Source organism: Anopheles cruzii, chromosome 3 (genome assembly GCF_943734635.1).
Source record: "Anopheles cruzii chromosome 3, idAnoCruzAS_RS32_06, whole genome shotgun sequence".
Taxonomy (NCBI): Eukaryota; Metazoa; Arthropoda; class Insecta; order Diptera; family Culicidae; genus Anopheles; species Anopheles cruzii.
Genome location: NC_069145.1, coordinates 24,008,287 through 24,035,437, shown reverse-complemented (window position 1 = coordinate 24,035,437; position 27,151 = coordinate 24,008,287). Strand labels below are relative to the sequence as shown.

Below are 27,151 nucleotides of genomic sequence, written 5' to 3'. Positions count from 1 at the left end.
GCACAACCCAAAATTAGTCTCATAATTCTATTTTGCAGCCTCTGCAGCCGTTGAAAGCGTGTCTGGTTGCCGAGAAACAAAAACCAGCCGCAAAGATCAAAGCGTGGTATTTCGCAACTTTTTTATATTTGCCACGTGAGGCCCACAACTTAATTTCAACATCCAAAACTACTCCCAGATATTTCACCTCGGTAACTCTATCGATCCTTAACTCACAAAACATGTTAATCTTTCCTTTACGTAGACAACGGTTCGACTTGAAAGAATCTACTTCCATCGCCGCAGTCCGCACCGGTCGCAGCAGAACCGCGTAAACGCGTGCGTTACAATGTCTCTGGGAACGAGCCTCTGGCCTAGCTGCACCAAATCGGTGCAAATCATTTGGCTGCAACAATGTTGCCGTACGCATCATAAATCAGTCATTTGCAGTGCCCGTTCAATAATCGATTAATTAGCGTCGTGGACCTCGGGCCACGGCAGGGGCTCCGTGGCTAAATGTCGCCGGTCGCTGTACGGTACGGTGAAAACGTCGTTTAATTAATTTAAATAGAATGTATCAAATTATCGCCCTCCTCGGTGTAGTGCGCAAGTAAAATGGGTTGCGCAGCGTGGACCGCACCGTACGGGAACCGTCCGGATTAAAACCGGAGTAAGCCACGGTCGTGCAAACAAAGGCTCTCGAGGAAGCGCACCCCAAAACCAGCCCCCGGGCGAACCGGGTTATGTGAAGTGCGCGCACCGCGCATTGGCACACCACGGACCGGGCCGTCCGGTTCGATTAGTGCGCACTCGATGCCGATTTCGAGCCACCGATGGGCCAATGGGCGCGCCACCACCACCACCAGCGGCAGCAGCAACATCAACACTAATTGCCTAAATTATCTCGCTTGACCAGCCCGCCCGGTCCGGTTGGCGGGCCGGAGCCGGAGGAGACAGTTGGGCGGCGTGGCCGGCCGCGAGGACCTCGATCCCGAAAAACAAAACCGGCACGGCACGGCACTGCAGGAAGAGGCTGCTCTTATAAAATTACACCATAACTCAGGGCATCTTATGCGCCACCCCGTGGCCCCGGGGGCGCGACTACATCATCTTTCTGCGTGCCCGGTCTGCGGTCGCACCGTGGTCGGCCCGTGGGCACAAAATCCGTCAAAAACCAGAAAACCCGCAGTTCGCCCGCAGATCACTATCGGGGGGCTCGGCTCGGGGGGGCGCGCTGCGCGAATCTCGGTTCGAGCATAAGGAGGAGAGCATAAGGGAAAAGGAAAACGTTCAGCGTTCACGCAACGCAACGCAACGCCAACGTCCCGCGCCTCGCTATCGATTCCTCGCTGACCCGCGCCACGGCGACGGCGACGGGGACGATGGTGATCGGCCGCCATCATAATCATAATGTTGCGTTTATTATGATTTCCCTACCCGTTGTGGCCGGCGCACGCTGGAGGCTTATGGTGCGTATTATTATATTATAAGGCCATCATTAAAGCAAACAGTGCGTCAAGTTTCTGGCGTGCCATATCCGGACGGAACGGCCACAGGGGGAAAGGGAGAGCACCCAGCCGAGACAGTGCGGCTCCTTCGAAAGCCTCTTCGAAAAGCGGGCTTCGGGTGTCACTCGATACGCTGCAGCGCTGTCTGTCCGGGTGAAGCCATCTTCACCGTGGTGCTGGTGTAAAGACCATAACCATTATCGTTACGGAACTGCGGTACTACAGCAGCCGCCGCAGCAGCAGAAGAAGTCCTCGCGCCGCGGCCCTCGAATCGTGGCCTGTTTTAATCCGCCTTCGCGAGATAAAACAAGTTCATTACGGTTTCGGGTTTGGCTAGATTATCTCGAGGATAGGATGGCTCTCGCAACAGTCAGTGGACCATCAGTCAACCGACGGGGATGGCTGACCGGGCTTCGCGGCAGATTCTAGCGATCGCCACCGGTTGATAAGACACTCGGGCGGCCGCACGCCTGCCCGGTGGAACGGGTTCCCGGTGGTTTATGTTGCGGGTTGTACCGTTTGATACGCAATTGATTGGCGGTAATCAGCAAGTGCGATGTTATCGAGCATTCGGTGAGCCACGAAAAGGGACTCTACCTTTAATTGGGCGCATGCCACTCGGTGGCAATGATCGTAAATTCTCCATTACGGTATGTAAATGGTTGTAAATTGCAACTCCCACCGCCGGGCGCTGGTTGGGAGTTTTTCCGCGGAAAGAACTTTTAATTAATTCGATCGATCAGATCGAGGCGTCGATAAAGGTTTCGGAAGGGCGCCAAGAATCGATACCTTGTACCGGAATGTACAGATCGTAGCTTCTTAGGCAGGGTTTTATGGCAGGACACGTCGTGGCACGTCGGTCACCACGACCTGGAACAGGACGCCTCGGCTGCTGCTACTGCTGCTGTAACCAATCAATCAAGACCAATTTCGCGGATTTATGCATTATTTCACTTTTATCAGCAAGAAATGGGATGCCATTTTGGGGCTTCTTCATCTGAACTCAAGAAAAAGGATTGCGCAGCATATGATCGCTGTTCAATGAAACAATAAGCCATCTTTAATTACAGAGTAATCACTTCTAACACTAAGTAATTAATGTCAAAAAACCTTTGTCGATAGCTAATTTTACGGTAAGTTAATTCAAGATGAGCATTGAACATTGATCCACTAAAACATTCCATAATGGCCCGTGAAGGACAGTTTGACGGTAGCTCAAAATCAATTGTGCCACAAAACTACCGATTGACAAGTCTCGGGACGCGCTGACCGCAGTGTTGGCTTTATGAAAAAGAAGCACTAAACGAGACGCGCATAAAACGATCGTAAACAGTGTATCGTAAGGCGCTCTTTACCGCCCTGAGAGCTCAGCGCATGATTATGATCTTAAATCATTACGCAGCTTCCTGTTGCGGTAAAAACGACATTTTAATTCGCTGCATGATTTGAATTCCCGCTTATTGCACAATTATCGTGGCTTCAAACGGCCCAAATCGGCCCAGCCTGCTGCACAGATGCTGTGGCGATCCGCCACCAGCCTGCCGCCCGCCCGCCGGCTTCCTTATCGTCCATATGTGACGCGGGCGAAGTTCGTGGCTTTCGTGGCCGGCCAGCATATGCCATCGGTGCAGCATAAGAAAACGAGTGTATACTGTACATAATGGCGCACTATAAGCCCTTCATAAATTTGCGCTCCCCACGCCGAACCTGCACCTGTTCAAATCAGTCTGCAAAATATTAGCAGCAACCGCGGGCCACTTGCAACGCGGGCCATCTTTCCGTGGCGACCCTGACGGCCAAAGGAACCGAGCGAGAGAAAAAAAACGAGAGCATAAGCCTCGAAAAAACGGGGAAAGAAAGGCGCAACAGCCGCAGCCGTGATCGAAGCCGTGCATTTAGCGAAGCCGCACGCACGCGAAATGCTAAAGTTTTCGGCTTCCCACTCTTCTCTTCTCGGGTCGATGATTTCCGTTTTACCTGCCGGGCGGCCGACGGGATTATGTTTCCATCCGCTGCCGATGGGGCGGCGGCGGTGGCGGCCGCGGCGACGGCACTCGCATAAGAGCGACCCTCTGCAAACAAGCAAAAATGGTAATAATAAAAATAATAGTAACGGCGAGCGGGGGCAATAATGAAAACAGATACCAAATGCACCGCCGCCGTCGTCGTCGTCACACACACACACAGGAAGACGGCGAACCGCAGCACGGTGCGCTCAGTTGACCGCATCGTTCGACGGGCGGCCATGCTGCCGCTTTCGGCGCTTCCGGTCCGCTGCAGCAGCAGCAGCAGCAGCAGATTGGAAGCCACCGAAAAACACCGGCCAGAGCATTTTCGGGTGGTCTCCGGTCCGGTGTCTTTCCCAGCGCTCCCAAAATTCCGTCATCCGTCGCACATTAATCGGTTCGATCCGAACGGCCGGGCAAGGTAATGCACCGAAAGAAGGCAGAAAGAAGATATCCAACCCATCAGATCTTGCCACCGCTCCATGGTCGCTGTCCACGGAGCGATCGGGTGAGTTATGATTATGTTGCAGCGCGGCCCGGCCTTTCTCTCGTCTCGCTGGAAGAAGTTTACTTTACAGATTATCCTTGTCATCATTATCACTTCCGTCGCCGACCGGAATCGCGAGCGACTGCGGAGTGTTTGCTCGAGAGCTCGAGAGCTTTAGTCCTGTTTGAGGGATTTAATCGACGAACGTTGGTTTTGGAAAGGCCGTTAAGGAGTTGAAAGGATTCAGTCGAGTCGACGATTGACACAGATTAATGTAACATATTTTTTGTATTAATATTCTATTATTTCCAATATCGATTGCGGATTTACATTTAGTCAGAAAGCAAGTTTTGCTCGCTAAGAATGTTTCGCAGAATACTGGCCACGGACTGACCACGGGCAGCTGCACATATCACGCACCGGGAATGGAAGTGGGTCACACTTTAAACGGCCACACCTGACCACGCTGCCGCAGGGAGACTGAGACTCCCTTTTTCTTACCCAACTGGTATTCAGCTGCCAGTAGTGGCACTACTCCTTCTGCCCTCGAGTTTGACCCTCGCGCTTAGGACTCGGCCTCGGATGATGAATTCTTGCCGCAGCGCAGCGGAACGATGCCCTTTTTAACGACCATTTGCCGGTGAAAAATGGTCGCTCGAAGGCAAATTTGTCGGTTAGATGCGCCTCCAGTGCCGCTGCATTGCGTGTGGCTTCGGGACAAAAAAGGCACACAAAATCTCCCAAAGGCTGCTCCCAAAGGCTGCCCTACCAGCGAGGGCCACCGAAAAATGCGATTTCAATAAATCTCCATTTACATACATTTTTCTGTCCATTGCTCGGCGGGTTCGGCTCGCCAGCATAAACATCGAGCGCATCGCATCCTTCATCTGCGGGCTGCGCGACGCACTGCGAGGACAATGTCTCCGTTGTTGATCGAGCACCGCTCGCCTAAACGGCCATTTTATGGCCGGCCGTCGCGGTGCGAACGGTTTGCGAAATGATTTCACGCTCAATTGCCGCACTGGTCCTTGGTGGGATCCGGCAGCAGCTCCTGCTTCCCCAGCTGGGCTCGTAAATAATCGACCCGATTGGACGATCTAATTGTGCAGACGACCCGGCCGGGTCGGTTATGGCTACGGCTGCGATCAATGGGCGCGATTGACTGGCTGGGCGATGCAAATGATGATGCACTGCCCGGGTAATCCGGCGTCGGCAAGGCTCGATCCAGTGCCCGATCGTAAATATTCTCCGCCCAACGCGGACGACGCCAGCGAAGCGACGCCGTGCAAAGAAATCGTCGTCATCTAGGCGTGATGTCCGTCAGCGACGCCGTTTGTCGTTCCCTTATTATTTGTCTCCATTGCAATGCTGCAATGCACACTTGCAGCAGGCGTCCGTGTCATGTGGAAGTAGTTAATCCAATTTTTAGGATAATATCTACGAATGAAAGGTACCATAAACATCCTCCCAGAGGATTTCGGACAGCAACACTGTCGGAATTGTCAAAACTTGCCCAACCCATTCGCAAGCCCCGAAAGCGCCCCGATTTTGACCGTTACATTAGCCACCGCCAGTCACTCGTCAATCATTTATCACTCCCGACCGGGACCGGGCCAGGTCCAGGTGCGCCGTTACGGGGCCGTTTAAGAAAGGAACAAAAACAAACGAAGCTTCCTCCGAAAAGCGGACTTTTTCTCGTTGATTACCTCCAAAAAGTGGTGATAAAAAAACCGAGAGCCAGCGTCCAGGATTGTTCTTCCGGCCACTCTGCCTTCGCCGTCTCGCCATCATCTTATTCTTTCAAATATCAATTAACTGGGCATTTATTAAGATTTAAATGCTCCTCCGAACGGGTTCCCTCCGTGGGGAACGGGTTTCCGAGTTCCGGTTCCGGGGGCCGGCGCAACCAGGAACACCAACAGAAAGGATCACCATAACTTCGATGACTGATTGTCCGGTAAAAGAACGGCGCGGCGCGTCCGGACAGCGGTCCGGGCATAAAAGGGTGCGCTTCGGACCAGTGACCAGCACCAGTCCTTGGACCAGACCCCGAAGACAATTGCAACTGTTTTGGGACAATTACAAAACAACTCAAAGCACTCGGAAGCCACCGGTGGCCATTTTACCTTGGAAGAAAAGAAAAACTTCGACCGACCGACCGACCGGTCCCGGGAAACAATGCGCCGGGGTGCGCGGTTCAGTGGACAGTTTGAGGATTAGGACCCCTTCGAGGTCCGGGGGTCCGGAAACAAAGCGAAAAAAATCTTATTAATATGTAAGACGGCATCGGGATCAAAAGGCCATTACGCGAACGCGGACGAAACCGGGGCGCGCACAGGGCGCCCGTTTTCTCATGGATCAGCAAAAACAAATAGTCAATGGGAATGGCCAGGAGGCCGACCGGTACCCAACAACAACAACAACAACAACAGCAGATGAAGTGACCAGTTCCCGTCCAGCCGGGAGGCAATCAACCAACCAGTGGCCAGTGGATGTCTACGGCAGCCGGCTACGGTTCACAGTGAGCCGCGCTAGAAATGGCCATAAAACCAACTTTATTACCAAACTGTTTTTGGTGGCCCCCGCCACGCCATCTTTCCTCATAATCTTCGCCATCGCCGCAATCCGAAACCGGGTTCGGCGGACAACATAAAATCGACCATTTCGCACGCCGTTTTGACGGCGATCGACTCGTACCGGGCGTTCGGGCGTTTGGACGGACCGAGCAGCGAAACCGAAATGCTGCGAATTATGCTTTACGACTTTCGGCGGCGACGACGGCGGCAGTGGCTCTCCGTGGGAGGGACCAAAAAATCGCTGACCACAAGCTCAGACAGACCGCGACCGGTGCCGGTGATCGACCCAGACGGGGGGACCGGTTCTTGGGTTCCTTACTTCATTTGAAGTCCACAAAAAATGGTTGAAGAATTTCATGGCCAAAACTTAACAAAAACGAACACTTCAATCGCTCCGTTTGGATACAATATCTTTTTAAGGATATTTCATATTTTTAAACTGCCTTTATTAGCCTTGCGATGGGCCATGTCCATCAACATGAGGACAGTTAAAATACCTGAAATAATTAACTCCCCCAAACGGGCCGCCTAGCGCCTGCCGGTCGTCCATTTTCGATCCACCCAAAAACCCTGAGATGAAAATAAAACAGTGTCCTCCGAAGATGCGCAAATCGAAAATCATCGAAAACGATAAAACGTCGGCCAGCTCGCCGTGCCGGCCGTAAACGGGGCAACACACAGCCTGGCGGGGGCTGTCGGTGGCGGCGTCCCGGGGCGTAAAACCGCTCCGTTGGCAGGAACAAATTGAATTTCGGAAATCGCTAAACTTTCTTTTTTTACGCGATGCGGCACTTTCTGGCACGGTTCCATCGCGGCCGATCGGGATCGTTCCGACCGGGTCCGCGGGGGGGTGATAATAAAACCGGAAACCGCACAAATCAAATTTCGCTCGGCAACTCCTTCGCGGCGGGATCGAGAACGACGCCGCCGGGATCTGTTTGGGCCGCGGTCAGCCACAGACGCACGCAGTTTACGACCCCGCCGATCGGTTGCAACTCGGGCCAACCGGGAGGGGGGACATAAAAACGGTCGAGAAGAAGGCATCCTTCATCGCGCGTTCTGAATCATCCCGGCACAACCCGGCTCCCTCTCAAGCAAGGATCACCTGGGTGCAGGGCAGAACAAAAAAAAACACGCGAACACAGTGCCCCACAAAATAGCGTACAGCCGCACACACCTTGCACTATCTTCCGGCTTCAGCACCGTCGATGTTCGTGCGGAATCGTTTATCTGCCATTTACTTTACGGCTTTTGATGTGCAGTTTGCGATTTTATGGCGCGAGCCTCACGCTCGCGTTGCATAATAAACACATTTTGTGGCTGTCGATCGGCGGGAACGATAAGCCGCGCGAGAGGGTCCGTGGGCCAGGACCAGCTGCTGGCCTGGTGCGCCCCGGACAGCGGCCTCTTACAGTCGGGAGTCAGTTAATTAGACGGAGACTGCTGATGTTAATGTTGTACGGGTGCTTCGGAGCGATAAAAATAACGATTTTTCGCTACTCTAGCAATTAGCAAGAAGCCATCTATTGCTACTAACATAAATTGTTGAAAGAGTTGTTATTTGTGGTTAGTTTAACAGTTGATCGATCTGGACGTGATCCGTGAACCGGCGATCATCGGGGCTACAGCGAAGAACGCTATCACCTAAGCCACCACCAGCTAGTCCATCAGTTCCCGTCTATTGCACTATTTGACTTCAAACACCAGTCCACAGGACCACAGGACCGACTGGGGCCCACCGTTGCCACACAAAATACGCTTCTGTCACGCAAAACCATTTTCGGAGCCCTCCGTCAGTCAGTGGCAGGACACGGACGCCCGTGGTCCGGTACACGAGGGCTTAACGGCTGGAACGCGGTTGGGCGCGTCAGCCGGCGCCAACATTCTGGCGAGATCCGCTCTACCCGTCGCACGGACACGGACGAAACGAAATGCGCCTTACACGCGCTCCGCGGAGCGTGTTGGGTCCCACAGGGCCGTTCGACATCTTGCGACATTTTCGCTGCTACGCACGAATTCCACTCGAGGGCCATTCCCTGTCCAACCGCCGGCGGACGACGGAAGGATGTGTAGAAAGTGGAACGCAAGACGTATCACCGCGCACAGGGCGCACGATAACAACTCACGTTTTTATCTAACTAATCGACCGGGCCAAAGGGTCCGCTGGGGGGGCGGGGGGGGGGGGGGTAGATGGGTCCCACGAGGGTGACAAACATAGACGCGTTCGCGGCACGGAATTCGCCAACATCACGGCCGCGTGACGACGACGCCCGGCCGGTCGCCTTGTTGGGCATTATAAATTAAAATAAGCGAACAGCGGTTTGCCAGCCGGCCGGCCGGCTGTAGGGGGGACCCCCTGCGGCCACCGATATCCCCACACTGAGGTCCCATTTTATCACGCTACTCCCGGCCCAGGGCCCAGGGCCACCGGTGCTGGGGTTAAAAATTGAATCCAAAACTCGCGACTCCCCCCGGGGGCCAAGGCAAGGGAAGCCAATTACTTGCGCTACCCTGCGATGGCGACAAATCTTGTTTCGGTGCGTACTTGACATCAATTACGTCGCAATTAAACGGTTTAATGCAATTTAATCGCGTGTCCCATCGATGTGGTTCCATCGCTGGTCGAAAGTAGAGCTACCAGCCCCGAGAGAGAGAGGCGTCTTCTTCTTCGCTGGCCGGCCGGCCGGCGTACAAAACAAAAACCGGCGTGGCTCAACGTAAGGAACAGAACGTCCCGCACAAGGGTTCATCCAGCCACACGGATTCTACACGCCAGGATCCACGCCAGGGCTTCAAATTATGCATTCGTCACTCGCTCGCCGGCTACTGTCGTTGGCCGTTACGCCGGGAACAGCTGTCGCCCGGAGACGGTGATGGTGCCTGACATCCCCGACGGTCCCAGCCCCCTTCGATTGCCTCGGAACGATCTCGGAAAGGGTTCGCGCGTCCGAGCGAACGTAATGCCGTGGCTTTTGGGAAGATTCGGTAATGACGCCGATTCCCGGACGCTCGCTCATTACGCTCGCGTTTGACAAGCGCCGTTCCGTGGACCGGTTCGGTGCGATTTGGCGATGCCAATAGTGGCTCGTTTCGGCGGATGAATGAAGACACGCACGCACCAATCAGCCAGCCAGCCAGGTTTTTGGCTGCCCGAATGGTGCCCTTGGAAGGATGCTGACCAAAGGATCGATGGTTTACAATGTGATAGAGCCGAACGAGACGGTCAGTTACACGGACTCGGCACGGGCTGGGTGGCTCTCTACTAGGTCGTTTGGATCTAGTGACCATTCGGAGAGTATGGTCGGATCCTGTTCCATTTGTTTCATAAAATATTTACTACGCACCTCGATGCAAATCTAATGTAGGTTTTAATCGTTCAACCACACATAATTTGTTAACATCCACTTCTTTCTGTTCTATTCTTTGGCTTGTCTCCCTGATCTTCACAATCTATATTTATTTTTAAAATGAAAGATAAAATAATAAAGATGATTAACAAATACTATAATGGACCTTAAAAAACCTGATGAAATCCACATTCTATTGAATCCAGCGAACACTGATAGAACGCACCCTTTCCGGCTAAACGCTCGATACGCTAGGCCCCAAGAATTTGCAACAGACGAGGTAAACGGTTTTTGATCCTTGACAAACAACACGAATCGCGAAACGAGCAGCGACTGCGGAACCAACTGTGTCCGAGGTGCTCCGAAAGAAAGCTCCCTAGACACGGAGGTTTGAGTTTGCAAGGGACGAACACGTTGGTCCCGTTCCACGTACATTGGCCACAAACATTGGCGCTGGCCGGCACCGAAAGTCGCCGACATCCGCGTCGACGACGGACCATCCCGAAAAAGGGTTCAAAACAAGCGACGAAGCGTCAAAGATGGATCACCTAACAACAGCTGGCCCCAACGAACTGGAATTCTTATGCGAATGAGAAAATCACCCTTCAATACCTCGCAGTTCTGGCAGCCTAAGGATGTTCCACCTTGAAAAAGAAACGCTACGTTCGACACAATCTGCTCCGAGCCGTGCCCGAGGTACACACCTTTCGTGCTGCGTCCAATATGTCCACCGTGTTCTGGATTCTCGCCCGCGGAAAGAAAAATGCGAAGTCCAACATTTGGCAAGCCGAACGTTGCGCGTGCACTCCGCGTGACCAGGTTACTGTCGTTTTCGTATTTTGTTCCTTCCATTTGGTTCCTTGGCTGCATTCCGTAGTTCGGTCTCTTCGGGGACACAGAAAATGCAGTGAAATAAAACCAACAAAAAAAAACCGGCAGATTATGGTGGCCACAACTTGGAGGACACGTTTGGCAGGTCACCCGTTTGCTCGATGGTGAAGTCCGCAACGGCCCAGAATTGGCTGGCCGGCTGGCCGATGGTAATTTGATCCCGGGATTGACGTTTCAGGTGACCGCCGGTGGCCGGTGCAGTGCGTTTTGATTGACGAACGCGCTGAAGGCTCGCCGAGCGCCAGAAGGAAACGGCTTCTCGGAAATGGTCAGAATGCGTGCACCGGTGCGTCGCTGCATTATGCCCTTCACATGCGTCAGCCAGGTCCACGGTGTGAAATTAAACTGTCCAACATACTGCATGCCAGCTCCTGAACCGCTGCTGTACCCTTGTGACCTCTCAGTGGTCAATAAAATGGTACCGCATACCGTTTTGGAAAAGGATTTCTTAATTAACGGAGTGAGTATAAAAACTCTTGCACAAATAACTTAAGTTAACATTAAAATATCTCTACATTCCAGGACGATCCGTCGAACCAGGGTTGCTTTTTTTTCTTTCAAATGCTTTCTTTCAGTTCCACAATGGTTCACATACATTCCCATCCATTAAACAATTAACTCGCTCACTTTTAGAACCACGTTCGGCATGCAGTTGCGGGCGCATTCCAACGGGTTTTTAGTGTTGGCCTCCCAACAATTCCCTTCCCGAAAAAGCGAACGCATTCCCTACTTTCGCGCCCAAAATGCGGGACATTCCCGGGGAGTAAGGACGGCGGATCTGTCGGACGAACACGCGTCAATCGACTTCCCAACTGGCTGCGCCCCATCAGCAACATCATGCCGGGCGACACCAAAGTGTTGTGTGGCGAGACGAGAAGCAGATATGTGGCCACCGCCGACAGCCGATCGGGTGCTGTGTTGTGTTTCCACTGTTCCAATCAACAAACGGCCGCCAAAAGGATGACGGCGACGATGATGATGATGATGATGATGTTGGAGAGTTGGCGAATAGTTTGCGCACATGCACATTCCTCACGCGAGCACGCGACCGACCTCGCCGATACGAGGGCCACCAGTTGCATCCCCGTGGCACCGGGAATGCGAAGACAAACTTGTGCCCTTGGCGCGCGCCCGCCTGTGTGTGTGTGGGCACTAGGAGTAGGATGCCGCTTCCGGTTTCCCGTGGCGGAATGGATACACACCGAAGGGCACTCCGCTTTAACTTCGCCAATCGCCGTGGATCGGAGTGTCGAGTGTCGGGCGAGCCGAAAATTTATGTGCATCGCTGATTGCGTCGGGCGTTAACAACCCTTGCCGGAGCTGCGTAACTTCCCTTTCGTTGACGAGTCGGGCGAGGGTGATTTAATGACTGGGATTTCTTCACGTTAAACGCTGGTCTTAAAAAAAAAGAAATGAAACTCTCATTGGACACTTGCGGAGAGGAACAACAAATAGTTCGGCACATTCCTCCTACGGTCTTAGATGAGTCAGTAACATGTTCCACATAAAAATACGTTTTTCTCGAAGCGGTTCAAAGCAGTTTTTGATTGATTGATTTAATTGATCTTACATTAAAGCATTCTAAAAGCATGTATTGTGTGTTCATCGTTTATACTACAATTGGTATTTGATCAAAAATCTTGAATATATTGTACACAAAGTATTCAAGTTATTCTTTTTAATGGAATTGTTAAAAGAGACATAAGCACAATATTAATTCGAACAATGTTTGGATAATAGTTGTTTGTGGATAACTTATGTTCTTAGCTGAAAACTTTTACAAACCAAGCGCCTTCAAACGGGCACAGTAATAGTTTCGATAACATCACTTTGGTTCGATTGTTTGAAGTTAAGATGGTTTTACTGTCTTCTTTGAGGGCTTATTCCAAGTGGCCTGAAGATTCCTTGAATGGCTGAAGATTGTGTATGGACATTTTGAGAGTAGACCAAACCGCTAATTTTGGTGCATTCCGACGATTCAACAATCATTGCACAAACCATAACACTGTCCCAGTGTTTGGTCACGAATCGGAAATATTTCCCGTTTCGCATGCTCTGCAAACATAAACCGATGCCAACCGCCTAATGACGATAATGATGCTGTTGATAGCGAGCTGATTGTGGCTCGACACCGACGCCGACGACGGCGACTGATGTACTATATAATGTCGCCCCTGACGCCCCATCAGATCGCCACCCACCTTGCACCGAAAGCGGCCACTTGTTGCACCGCCACCAACAGCACGTCCCCGTGTGTGTGTGTGTGTGTGTGCGTGTGGTGGCATCCGGAACTCGTATCCGACAAGTGAAAATAATCCCATCCTAATCCGTCTTCCTGCCCGAGGAGCCCGAGACACCAAGGACCTGCGAGCGTCCCACCCGCCACCGGGCGGTGCATCTCGCAAGAGCGATTCACTCCCTTTCGTCCTTCCTTCACGTCCAGCACAACCCACCCACCCAGCCAACCGATCGACCTGGGGACGAGCAATCAAATAAATATCATAATTACTTGCTTATTAATTACGCATCTCAATCGTCTCCCGGGGGCCCGGCTCGGAGGTCCATTCGCCCCGCTCGCCAGGGTGCGCAGGCCTGGACGCCCCACCAAGCCGGCAGAACAATGGCAACAACAGCCCATTAAACCGGTTGCGAACGGAACAGAGCGACGAAGGACGCCGAACGGCCGAACATAACCGTTTATCATTATTATCATCATGCTTATCGTCACCCGGCAGGGACCCGGCTGGTGGGTGGTGATGGGGTGGGTGTGGTGGGGGCACCGTCCTCCCCACCGAAGAAGATGTTGCCGAAAACGGAAAAAGTTGCACATCTTTGCCGAGCGTCTTTGTCGACCCGCTCCGATTCTCTCTTCTTAAATCTTCTTACGGCGTTTTGTTCAACTTTGTCCTGCCCATTCCACCCGATAGCTACGTCCCAGCCACTCCTTGGAGCACACACACACACGGCCAGCGCTGGAGTTTGATTTTTATTAACCCACAAACAATAAATCATTTTCTTTTCACTTTTCTCGGCCACGAAGATGCTTCCCCCTGGGGGGGTGGCGAAGGCGAAGACTTGAGCAGGCAGACCAGAGGCTGGGTCGTCTTTGTACTTCGTCGCTCACTCGCAACCCCCCTTGGCAAGGCCCATTCTTCTTCCGTTCGCTAGCCCGACTAGCGTCCGTCTTAAGCTGGCACTTACTCCTGAGTCATTGGTGCCGAGTGACAGTGGGTTCTCTGTGGGGTCTGTTATTGTCTGGGTTCTCTGGCAACCACCAACTGCCGGCCGTCGAGCAATCCAAAGCCGACTTTCAGTTTCACAATTGCATCCTAAAGCGCCACGGATTGGAACTTTAAAGAGCAGCTACTTCTTCGTCCAAAGTCAGCAATCAGTTGAAGCGATTTGAGCCACTCAGCAGTCCAGGCCACGATTGGGTCACAGGATTGCCGACGATTCGACGAGCCATCGTCAAGTCCTGCGCGCCATTCCGCAGGACGGAAGCCAAAAGGAAACCGGAAAGAAACCACCTTGCCGCTAGTCGGCAAGTTGAGGAAGGTTACGACTCGCCCCGACCGACCTGAAACCGGGCCACAAGTTTACGAAAGAAATCAAACACGGAACGGGACCGACAGACGTTCCGGAGGCGTACCTTCTTGAGGAGCGGCGGAGAAAAGTTTCCATGAATGAACGACGCCCAACGAGGCCGGTCCCGGGACGAAGCTCGGAACGGGGGGAGCCCGAGGAGCCCGAAGACATCTCTGGCAGCCCGAAAACCGACTTCGACTCGTTGTGTGTCTGTGTGTGCCGAGAACGCCGGGGCCAGGTTTTATGTGTCTGGAAATGGGTTTTCTTTTATTTCCTCACCGCTCGAGACGCTCTTTACGCTAAGCTCCTCTGCTCTGCTTCTCACCGTTCCCGCCGTCCGGCCCTGCGTCCTTAGGGCCGGGACAAAGCCGGAAAAACAAACGATGACAAGGACGACCGGAAGAAGCAGAAGAAGAAGGAGCAAAAGGAAGTTGCAGCGTGGCCGAGAAACGGGGCCACTACCACGTGGCCACTACACTCCTGGCACACACCACACACAGAGAGAGAAAGAGAGAGAGAGAGAAGGGGCTGCCCGAGAGACAACCTGAGGATCGTAAAAGCAGGTCACAAAACAGGTCATTCCCTTCCCCAAGTCTGGCTCTAGTCTGGTCTGTGAGTGTGTGTATGGGTGGCCCTGTAGCGGGTGGTGGGTGGCAAATGGGAGGCCAAAGTGAGAGAGCAAAAAAAACCAAAACAGAAACATAGTGGCCACCCACCGCCGGAGACGGCGGACGGCGGGCGGTGGTGGATATAATTTTATTTCCATTTTTATATTTATTTCCATTTTTATCTCCCGTTCTTAGCACATCGTTTTGGCGCGCGCCGACGTCCCTCTGCCTTTGGCCACCGCCTCTCTCTCTCTCTTGCTCCTTTGACAGGTGCTTATCTCGTTTACGATTTGATTTCCCTTTATTTTTTCGTTGCTGGCCGGTTCTCTGTTTTGGTTCCGCCGCGCTACGGAGGAGGTCTCTCCGAGTGTCCGATTCCCTCGAGTGTCATGTTGCCAATTCTTCAATCCTTTTGTGCCGTGTCTCTCTCTCTCTCTCGCTCTCGGCTCGGTCACTCTCTTTGGCCATTCTTTTTGTGCACTTTTAGCATAAGCACATAAATAAACACTTTGTGGGGGACCCGAACAAACGAACGACCGACGGACCGACCAACGGACCGACCAGACGAAGTGTGTGTGGCCCATAAACCCGAGCGGAATCGGAATGGCCACCACCCCGCCCTGGCCCCGCCTGGGGCCCAGGGGCAAAGAAGGGACAGTAGTAAAAGGGAAGTTGATTTTCATTCACAAATGCGATTTTACTACTATCATTGAGCTATCAAAAGCCGGCGAGCGAGAAAGAGAGCCGCTGTGTGTGTGTGTGAGAGTGAGTGAGAAAGCGAGAGAGCTGGAGAGTTGTAAAAACGATGATGCAATGATCCGTGACCGGTGCCGAACGGGGCGACGCGGAGCTGCTCGCCGGCCGGACTTACTCCACCGGGTTTATGGGTGTATTCCGTTTTATTTCATTCGTTTTTCCCCATTTTGCTGGTTCTTTTCTTTTTTTGGGTGGTTGCCATGTGCCGAGCGGTGGCCCAAGGACCCCGGTGGAGGGCGGGCGAATTGTTGTCGGTCGGTCGGTTGTGATTTATCCACTTAACACCGGCATTACCCGGTACAGCATCAGCGTCGGGTGTCGGGTTGGCTTACAGAAAGCGAGAAAGAGAGAGTGAGTGAGAGAGCATAAATTTATTATTGCAATCCCGGGCAACTCCTGGAGGTAGTCCTCCGTGTTCCGGTGTGTGGCTGTGTGATCCTTAACGCGGCGGGGTCGGGAGGATTATCGCGAGGTGAGCAAAATCCTTCGTTTTTTATTTCCGTCGTCCGTTTAGCGAACGATGTTCATAACAATTATGTGGCAAGTGAGTGCCAACGACTTGGGGCCGGGTTGGGATTTAATAGGGCCCCTCGCCCCGGTTTTTTTGTTGGGTCCTTTCGAGTGATAAAATCCCCAACACTGATCGCCGTGTTATTGGCGGGCTTTGCGTGCCGCTTACAACGCAGCAAACAAACCAGGAACCGGGGTTTGTGACGTTAATGTTCGTCTGTTCATTTCCAAGCTTTGAACGAAAGGCCCCCCTGAACCACACACACACACACACACATACTAGTGTTCGTGTTCTGAACCGATCGGAAAGGATGCTCCGGTCCATAAGCGCTGGTTCGGAACGCAAATGCCGCCAACGATTTGTCACTTGTTGCTTCGAAGCGGGTTTTGTCCACAAAAAGAAAACCCAGGAAAAACAAACCCCACCAACAGAGCAAGACAGAGAGCGGACGGAGTGAGACGAATCGAACGGAAAAGCCGGTGGAAAATGAAATAAAAAGAAAGCTCCTTATCTTCAAACTTGTTTGGCCACTTTTCTTTCTCTTTTTCAACTTTCCGAGTCGAGTTTTTGCCATTTGCTGGGTGACGGTGGGTGGACGACGGTACCAATACTCCCGCATCACAGCTTTGTGGTTGTGTGTGTCCTTCCCGGACCGAAGTAAATAGGAGTTTCCGGTGCCCCGCGTGCGATCTCGCTCTCTCTCTTCCTGGCGGTGAAAAACAAAATAAAAATAAAATTAAACTTCTGTTGTGTTGGAGTCGTTCGGCACGTACCGACACACAGACACACACACATACACCGACCAACGGTCCCGTCGGAGAAAGTGATGCACCATGCGACCACCGACCTGGCGGTCACGGCCTTGGCACAGAAAAACGATGCACCGCAAACGATGGGAACCGTCGAGCCGGGGATCCTTGCTTGATCCTGCTCCGGGCCGTGGCCCTGGCCCGACCGGTGTGGCGTGGGAAGATGGAATTTAAATTTTTCCAACACCGGCCACGTGAAGTGGCCCGAAAATAAAACGGGAGCAAGTGAAACAACAAAACACACCGGCACCGGCATTCGGTGCCGGTCTCTTCGCCATCTCCCCGGCTGGCTTAAGATTTAATTCTCCTTTTCTTTTGCGTCCGTAGTTTTGTTTACGATTGTTTCTCGACGGCTGCGTCCCGTCCGAAGGCTTCCGGGGTCGGTGGGCTTTTCGGCATTCCGGCAGGTTACTGACCATTCGCAATGTTTGGTTCTGTTTTATGTTGGTCCCCGGGCTCACGTCTACTTTATGCTGCGCTCGTTCCTTCCCGCAACTCTGCAGCCCGCTCAGGAAGCACTCGGGTATTGATTTAAGCTTCTGGTGGTGCACCTTTTTGGGGCAATCTTTGTGGCTTGGCTAGGGATGGCCTCAATGGAGAGTGCGTTTAAAATTTAAATGTATTTTTACCTACAATACATTTGAATTTATAAAGATGTTACTTTAAATTGTCGAAATGTTTTGGATCAACAAGAAGTTCTATTTGATGTTCATTGCCCGATTTTTGTTTTGAAGTTATTGACAGTTTAGTTGAAATACAACATTCAAGCATCCTTTATTTTATTTATCATATCTTTTATGAACGGGCAGAGCCGTACTAAGTACCAACTTAAAGTTTTGCTCTCAAGTTGATGTACTTGTCAGGGTTAGAACTGGCATCGTTCGCTTGCCAACTCACCGGATGATCTACCGGATGATCTATGGACGAGCCACAAATTTAAGCATCGCTGAACAAATAAAAGATCTTAAAGAAAACTTAATATCAATATCATTGTGCCAAAAAACAATTAGCAACTGGTTTATTATTTTTTCACCATTTGCAACAACAAATAAAGCTGTATTTCCATAAAAATTATTTTATTTAATGTCTCGCACTGACAGAGTTCACTGAACGGACTCACGCACTGAACGAGTCTCATGTTTGAAATGGTTTAGTGTAAAAAATATTCCTATCTTGTGTTACCTTACACCCAGTTATGTAATTGTAACTCTATTCGCCATTCATGTTGCGCTTTCCAATTCGCCTTTGCGCATTTTTTTGGCCTATTTCGCGGGCCGTGCACAAAAAATCCGGACATAAGCCAAGGCTCTGTTCCATTGGTGTTTAGTCAAAAACTAAACAACTATCGGGTGTAGAACTTTAAGCCATACGGCTCGATAAAAGCTCCCCGTCGATTTGGATGGCTTGGAGCGGCCCGGTTTCTCCCGCACTCGGGTTGTGGTTTCCTTCCGGTCCGCCGTGTGTAGCAGCCCCCTTGGGGGAGGTGAGTGTTCTGCAGCCCGAATCCTTGCCGTCCCGGACACATTCGACGCATGAGACCGTGCGATTGCAATTACCTTGGGTAGTGTTTCATTTTCGATTTCCCTCCCGACCCCCCGAAAGCGGGGGATCCGGGCCGCTCGGTTGATGGATCGAACGGCAACCGGCCATAAGTCAGCGGCTCTCGGGACCCTCACCGGGGGACACGTTAGTGTTGCGAGTGCTCCAAAGGATCGACGGGGTGGCCGAAGCAATCTTTCATTCTGTTAGGCTCGCACCCCGGGCCGTATGTTCTCTTGAGTGATGTCGTTTCGTGATTCCTTCCTTTTTTCTGGTTTTGTTTGGGATGCTTTCTATGCTCCCCTTCTTTGCCGCCGTTCCTTTTTGCTCCCCTTCTTTGCGACAGTTCGTCTTTGGCCCGTCTCCGCTCGTAGTTTCCGAATAGTTTTTGGGATGTTTTGGCCGTACTTTCCGGTCGTACTGTTTCCCTTTTCTTTCGCCAGCCAGCAAAGTCTCATTTTCGCAAACACCAATCATCCAATCACTCGCTCTGCCAATGTCTCAATGGGCCCCATCTTTCGGGTTCCGTACGCAAGCGATGCGTGCGTATGCGTCTTTCAATTTATCTAAGAACCACCTTGGCCTCCGGAGCGTCGGCCGAAATCTGGAAAAATGGTACCCCAAGCCTTGGGGTGGCCTGGGAGCGGACAGAGGGATTCGATTCGGTAATTCGCACCAATCGCTCGTTGGTGGATTGGAACCGTCAGCGACGACGACGACGACGACGGTGGCGTCCCAGTCCCTGGCTCTTATCCTTTCGCCGACTCGCCGGCGTGTTCAGGATTCTGATTTCGTCATACTTGTGCGTCAAGAGGGAAGGGGCCTACCCGAAATGGCCCACACGCTATCGCCATCGGGAAGGGCCGCCGTGGTTTTCGCCGTGTGTTCCATTATTTTCACGAGAGGGTCCCGTTTTGTGGTGGAACACCTTTATGCCGTAGGGGAGCTGTTTCGTATTGAGTTAGACATTCTTTCCGAATTTCAGAAACCAAAATGCTGCTTGATTAGTGACTCCATGCTTCGTTGAGTCCAATCTCAATTCATCCACTCATCAAAATGCCCGAAAATATGGACGAATCTAATATTTCAACTAAACATCGAAATGTTCCACAAAATGGCTTCACAATTGACACTTAGTACTTGGTGATCGACCCAAAATCTCCAATCTTATTCAAAAATCGGGTTTCCAGACGTCGATGCTGGTTAAATCCTCCGTTGAACAGCCTTCGATTGACGGCGAATCGATTTCGGCCGTTTCTAAAGTGATCCACCTTCAGTTCGCTCAGCCACCGACACCTTATGAATTGTGATATTTTTCGCTCGGGTTTTTTTTTTCTTTTGCTTTATGCTGCGAGATTCAATCTCATCACACGACGGCGGCGATGGTGGTCCTCCGCCAGCCAACAAATCTCCGGCGGAATATCAATCCGGAGTAATCCGTTCGGGGCAGTGAGACCTTTCAGTGTTTTGTTTTCTTTTTTTCACGCTGCACCTTCACCTCTAGCCGGCACATCCGTTCATCATCTCGATTCCGGCTCCGGTGCGGGGATCGTTCGTCACGCCGTGCCACCGTGCATTATGCTGCTGCTGCTGCTGCTGCTGGTGCCGGTGCCGGGCCGGTGGCCTATCTTGGTCCTGCGGTCTTTTCGATTCGATGGCTTTCCCGAATGCTTTCTTTCGGTGTGATAAGATGCCCCACGGAATTGGCTTTCTCGTCCCGTGAGGACGCCGGACCCGTGCCCGTCCCTTGCCCGTCTCGCACGATTGATGTCAAGTGTGTGTGGCAGCATAGCCGTCCAAGGGCAGCCACATGAGGCCAGCATCGGCGGGCGAGTGCGGGCAAATTGACGGGCATCGAAAAAAAACCCTTGCCCGGCTCGAAAGGCTTCTCATCAGCACCCCACTCGGTGCCCCCCCGGCCCTTAATGGATCCCCTCCGGTGTGTGGGGCCATTTTCTCGAGACGGTCAGCCGCCATGGGCTTGCCTTTTTGGGCAAAAACAGCAAAATTGCTCCAACGAAATCGAATTCGCAACGCAACGAGTCAAATCGGAACGCACCTTCGCACCGGACGGCCGTTCGGTTTCCCTTTTTCCAGTTTTTCCCTCGGTCCACCAAAAATTGGATCCCGTACGCGAACGAGTAAATTCCGAAAACAGGGAAAGGGAAAACGGATATCGGCTATCGGCCTTTGTTTCGTGTAACTTTTGCCGCCTCGCCTTTTCATTGGAAAACTCATTGACCGTTGCTTGTTGTTCCGTTGCAGCCCACGAGCCTGGTGTCACCGGATGCGGTGCTGCAGTGTCGCCGTGCGAACAGCTTCGAGCTGGCCACCCTGCTGTGCAGCTTTCTGATCGGCAACGGGTTCGCCGCCTGCGTCGTTTCCGGTTACGCGACACGGGAAGTGGTCAACAACGACCAGCAGCGCGTTGCGTGTCCTTTCGTGCCGCAGGAAGATGAGGTAAGTTCTATAATTACTGTATTAAGTTGGGTTTTGGTGTATTGATTTCATCGTTGATTGATTTAATACTCATCTATTCATCAATGCTTCATGTAGACATCGAAAAAGTGCGCGATTTTGAGTTTCACTTTCCTAGTTTCTCTTAGTTTTTCGTAGTTTCTAGTTCGCAACATGTTAGCATATGATATTACATTGATTGTTTTAAGTTTCTCTAAGTTCAGATTGTTATTTTTCGTCAATCATTATTCGCTTCATACTCTTCATTTAATTCTCCAATTCTTTTTCCATCTTCCTGGCAACTTATCTTGGTTGGTCGTCATTTTAGCAATAAAACACTAATAAAGTTATCTTCACAATGAATAAAAGGAATTTTAAAAATCAATTCCACTTGATAGCCCGACTTTATTACATTTTATATCCTGCCGTTGGTGGCCCTATTATTATGCATCAAAACTGTAGCCTAAATTCACTGTGATTACAATCATTAGCGGCCTAATGCGCCACAATTTATTAGCTTTTCGTAACACGTTTCGTTCGCGTCATTGAATCTTGATCCACTTCGCTCGATCATCTTTCGATCCGATGTCCCGGTCCCGCTTTTTGTTCCCCGCTCCGTGAAGTGATGCCGATATCCTGAGGCCGATTCCTGCTTCTCGCCAAACCCCTTTTTCGCCGACGGATGATCCGGCGGACGGACACAAAAGCGAACACCGGCCGCGGCAGTGCTAAGGCTCCTCGGGCCCGTCTTAAATTTCCACATCCTTTCCGCTGCGTTCTCGCGCGCGCCCGCGCGGGGACACGGAAAGTGCAGTGCGGCCTGTGCATCATGTTACCAGCTGCTGCTGCTGCCGCTACATTGTCCGCGCTCCTGAACCGCCGAACCACCGCCGCCGGATGTTCGGGGCTTGGCGTGTAAATGAAATCGGCTTACAAAAAAAAAACACGGAAAAAATCGCAGCGATGCGTCCCCATTTTGTGGGCTTCTTCTTCATCGGCCACCACTTCCTGCCACCGACCGCACCGTGGAAGGATGCAGCTCATTTTTTTTTGCGCCCCGTTTTCCGTCCAAAATTTCGCGCAATGCGACATCCGGCCGCTTGGTGAGGTTTCGCGGCAGTTGCTACCCATTGCGACTGCAACCACGCCGACGACGATGACGACCCCGAACGCCCCAGAACGCAAGGGTTCGTCTCCTAATTGAAGATGGAAATTTGACCTGTCCTCCCCGGCCCCGACGGCACCCCGGCCTTCCCCGCCGGCAGCGTCGGCGCAAAAGTGGCATTTATCCATCAACCGCGCGCGGCCAAGACCAAGGCGACGGTGTGCCATCGGTTAATTTGTGTTTTGTGTGGGTCTCCCCGTCTCAGCTCTCTCTCCGCCCGCCTCTCACTTTCACGCGGCTGCGTCGCGATCCGCAGAAACCGAGGAAGCGAGAAAACACAAGCCAGCATTGCGGCCACATTAGCAACATATGCGCAACACCTGGCCGGCCGGCCGCTGCAGGATGAGTGACCGAATTAAAAAGCGAAGTGGAAAAAAAACCGCGAAATCGGCAAACCGTGTGGCCGGCCGAAAGGACAAAAGGACTCCTGCGGCGAGTCCTGCGTGGCCTGCGTTTTTTTGTCCGCTCATTCCGAATTCCGCTTATTCGTCCACCGAAGTGGGCAAACGGGACCGTATCGGGTGCTCGGGGGGAGGACGGTTAATGACCAGAGCTGGTAACGCGGGGCCAACGAACCCTGATCGAACCCCGCCGGGTCTTTTGTTCCAACCAAGGCACCACGGCAGAAAGGCTTTTGAGGGCCTCCATTTTTTAATGTTGTTATTTTGAACATGGTTTTTAAAAAAATATCATCATTCTCGTGTCGGCCAATGTTTCGAGGTGTATGAAAAGTATAAAAATGTTTGAGAAATAAAGTCTTGGAGGAATCTCAATACTTTTCGATGAAATAAAATTCAGGAATTTTCTAGGCAAATTCGCAAGCTAAATTAATTCTACTGAACTTCTAGAACTCAACTTGATTTGTACTTAAAAGCAAGCTGCGGAAAAATAATCTTCACCATTTATCACTAATTTTATCACCAACCAGTCCTTCAATGTGTCTTCCTCGAAGATGAACTATCTCTGCAGTAACATTGTTTGAATTTCCTTTTGGCAATATCGCCTCTGAGTTTCCAGATATTGTTCCCATTGTTTTGAATAGCTTTTACTGCTGAGCTACCGATCGTAGGCCACACTACACTTAAGTTATATTTGAACGGGCAATTGCTAGTTATGCTTTTATGTCCAAAGAACCAATCGATTGAGCTAAATTAATCGTTTCGAATGTCAGAACGGAACCTGACCACGTTGAGCTTTTGACCTGAGCGTCCAACGAACACATTCTCCTTTCGTTCTATTATTCTTACTAATTATTCTTGATTGATATTAGCTTTCGAAATCGAAAGTGCACAACACATTTCATAGAATGCTAATTATGACATTTCTAACTATAAATATCAGTCAATTCCAGAATTCGGGTTTTTCAAAATCAGGGCGACCTTTCTCCGAGTTACTTCCGGCGTCACAATGTTTGATCGTTTAGACTGAATTATACGGAGTCATTGTAAACTGTGTGTCTCTCCATATCCTTCAATGATTAGTCCTAATGTAATGATTTCTGCTTTTGATAGGCCCATCTTCGGCCACACACTCGCACTCATTGTAGCCTCCAATCGATGGACCATGTTGTTTAAATAGGTGGTCATATTAAAACAAAATTATCATGTTGCTGAAATAGGGTCATTAGTTTTAAACAGAAATGGGTACAATTTTTAATAGGCTTTAGAAACTGCTGACAGTATTGTTACTGTTCTTATTTCGCCTTTAAGGACAGCGACGACGAGGATCCGCCGGCCCCGGCCAACAAGTACCAGCTGCGCCAGCCGCCCGATCTGCGCAGCCAGTACCTCCTCAACATCGAGGACGAGAAGGTGGCCAAAGTGCGGGCCGAAGAGGCGTCCCGCGATGCCTCGGAACGGGCGGAGCTCGAGCGCCAGGAGCAACCCCCGGACGACGCGAAACGCGGCCACCGGGTGCACGCGTGGGTCGCGGTCCTGCACAACGCCCCGTGGTGCTACAAACCCGGCTACCGCGAGCTGACCACCGACCCGAACACCGGCGAACCCGCCCTGCAGCCCCCGAGCGCGTTCTTCATCGAGCCAGCCACCGGTTTCCGGCACGAGGTGTCCTCGCCAGACTATCTGGCCATCGAGAGCGTCTGGAACCAGCACAACTACTACGTCAACAAGCAGCCCCCGGGCGAAGGGCTGGGTCAGCTGCGCTGGGACTTTGCGATTGGCGCTGACTGGGAACACTTTTTGCCGGGCGAGCCGTACGAACTGCGCGAGGACTGCACCGTGCCCGAGGACCAGGAACCGCTGGCCACGGAGGAGGAGATCGAGCGCGAGAAGCACCTGGACATGCCCACCTCCTGGGTGCGGTCCCTCAACGTGTCGTGGACCGATTTCGAGCGCCGCTTCCCGGACGGCGCCAAAGTGATCTACTTCAAGAAGGCAATCTACGAGCGGTTCGCGCCCTACCGGAACCTCATCGGGCTGGTCCGCCGGTTGACGACGTACGAGCGGCTCGATTACGAGGGCAGCCCGATCACGCGCTGGGAGTGGTACGCCAACAGGGACGATCTGCTGACGCTGGTACGCATCGATTATCGAGCCAACGCGACGGAGGAACGGTTCGCGAAAGGCCGCTCGGACTGTCTGCGATCGCTGCTCCATCGGAAAGGCTGTCCGCCGGCTGATGAGGCGAGCAGCGATGGGGCCGGCGCGAGAGACTACGAACTCAGGTTCTACCACCAGTACCGTTTCGATGCCCTCAAGACGCTCGTCTATCACACTTCCTCCATCAAGGAGCACTACGACAAGCGGGAAGATCTGTACGTATCGGGGAATTCGCTTTCTGGTGCGCCTATACATTGTATCCTTTTTATGCCTCAGGCTCTACTACCGAGAGTTCCGCAACATCCCGAAGGACCCCGTGACGAAGGAACCGAGCAAACTGACGGTAAGCACTCGCGACAAAGAGCAATCGGATTATTTACGGTGCAACTTCATCTAGAAATGTGTAAAACAATAGTCACCGAAAGGTCCTGAATTGTCCTTAAAGTCCAAGTAGTGGCCTCTGACGTTGGAGACCCTTTTTGGCATCCTTCCCATAGCGAAGTTCCGTACCGACCACCGACCGACCACCAGATGGCGATGGCGTACTTTATTCCAGACACACTTACTGATGTTTTTGAAATCTTTCAAAGCTTCGGTGTCTTTGCTAAGCTATCCCTTATGGTGGTAACAGGTTTAACGTTTACTCAAAACCCCTTTTTTATCCTTAAATAATTCCCTTTAAACGTTACGCTTCCTCCAGCACATTACGGAGAAGTTCCATCAAAACCCGGCCAAGGTCCCGGTCGAAGACATTGCCATCCGCAACTGCATCATTGAGGCCAACAAAATCCGGCTGCAGTTCCACTACGGCGAAGACTGCATCACCGCTTCGACCCGCGAGTTCGTCAAGCCACCAAAGTCCGAAATGGGTGAAGAGGTGCCGTACGATCCCAACTGCACCACGGGCTACATCGTAAGTACTTCGTAGAGAGAGGGACACACCGGAATGGCCACTTTCTAACCTCCTCCGAACACACGCAGTCCAACCCGTGGGACCCGCAGCCGACGCAGTTGGATCTGTTTCTGCTACTGAAAGCCCAGCTGAAGGCCGAGGAGCGGTCAGCGCGCGCCTTCTGTCGCCGGGTGGTCGAGATCGACACGCTGCTCAGCGAGCGCCGGAAGCAGACCGATTCGCCGAAACTAACCAGCAGCCTGTTCGATCCGCTGCGCAACGAGGAAGCGCGTCAGCTGCGGCTGGCCAAGTACGAGGCGATCAAAGCCCGCGAGGAGCAGCTCAAGCAGCAGCAGGCCGACTTCCTGGCCCCGTACCTGCTGCGGCTCGGTTCCGACACCAAGAAGCGGCCCCCGACCCGGGCCCAGGTGATGCAGCTGTACCACGACTGTACGGCCGACCTGCGGCGCTTCTACCGGAAGCTGGAGGAAGAGCTGCGCAACCGGTGCGACGATCTGATCACCGAGGAGCAGTCGCTGCGTCGCTTCCTGTCCAAGTTCCAGCAGCACTTCGAGGACGCCGAGTACGAGAAGTTCATCGCCGAGGGCGAAAAGCTCGAGCGCGACAAGCACATCCTGCAGATGCGCCTGGAGAACATACAGGACGAGTACCGGCGCAAGGCGGACCATCTGCGGCGGACACTGCGCGAGGATGAACGGCTGCGGCCGTTCTTCGTCGACGGCGAACCGTTCTGTGACCGCAGTGACGCTGGTGACCAGTAATCGGCCGCTGAATTTTTGTCATGCTTTGGAGTGTTGCTTTGCGTGTGTGTGTGTGTATGTTAGGAAGGCAATTCAGGCCGATGAAGCACCGAAATTCCAGTTTCCTTTTCAATAAACCTAAAAAAGCAAAACAAACCGATTTTTTTACCAGGCTGTCCAATAAATTTCGTCTTTTTATAAGAAAAACACAATTTTAAGTATGATCTCTCTGAACGAGAATCCAATTTATAAATTCCATCCTTGAAGTTAGAAACTGGAATGGTATCAAAATACGCTTCCACAGCTGTTATGACGTCATCATTTGATGAAAATCGCTTTCCACGCTGAAAGGTCTGAAGGTCTTTCTTAGGTCTGAAAACAGATGGAAGTCGCTAGGGGCCGAAATTTTCCATTGTCAATTGGCACGGTGCATTGTCCTGAAGGAAAAGGAAATCACTTTAGGAACACCACTTTATCCTTTCGAAAAAGCTCAAAGTCGAGTTCGAGTCAAAATATTGCTTACACTGCCCAATGAGATGCCTACGGCTTCTACTAAATCTCTTTCAGTGGACTCGACGATTTTCCAAAACGATATCCTGTATTTTTTCTACGATTTCAGGTGTTGCTACTGTTTTTGGACGTCCTTGACGTGGATCGCTTCACTCATTTTCTTTCATGCGCATACGAAAGTAAAGGTTCTCTGTGGCAGTGTGTTA

The 27,151-nt window shown here is 51.9% G+C and overlaps 1 protein-coding gene across 1 annotated transcript in view; it reads left to right on the top strand.

Moving 5' to 3' along the window:
- The window catches only part of LOC128270090 (coiled-coil domain-containing protein lobo), a 128,177-nt gene extending 101,721 nt beyond the window's left edge, over positions 1-26,456 (top strand). Inside the window, exons 2-6 of the mRNA XM_053007496.1 lie at positions 20,868-21,062; positions 23,934-24,997; positions 25,059-25,125; positions 25,483-25,695; positions 25,764-26,456. Of these exons, the coding sequence (XP_052863456.1) occupies positions 20,868-21,062; positions 23,934-24,997; positions 25,059-25,125; positions 25,483-25,695; positions 25,764-26,456 (2,232 nt within the window). The remainder of the gene's footprint in view (positions 1-20,867; positions 21,063-23,933; positions 24,998-25,058; positions 25,126-25,482; positions 25,696-25,763) is intronic.
- The last annotated feature ends 695 nt before the right edge of the window (positions 26,457-27,151 follow it).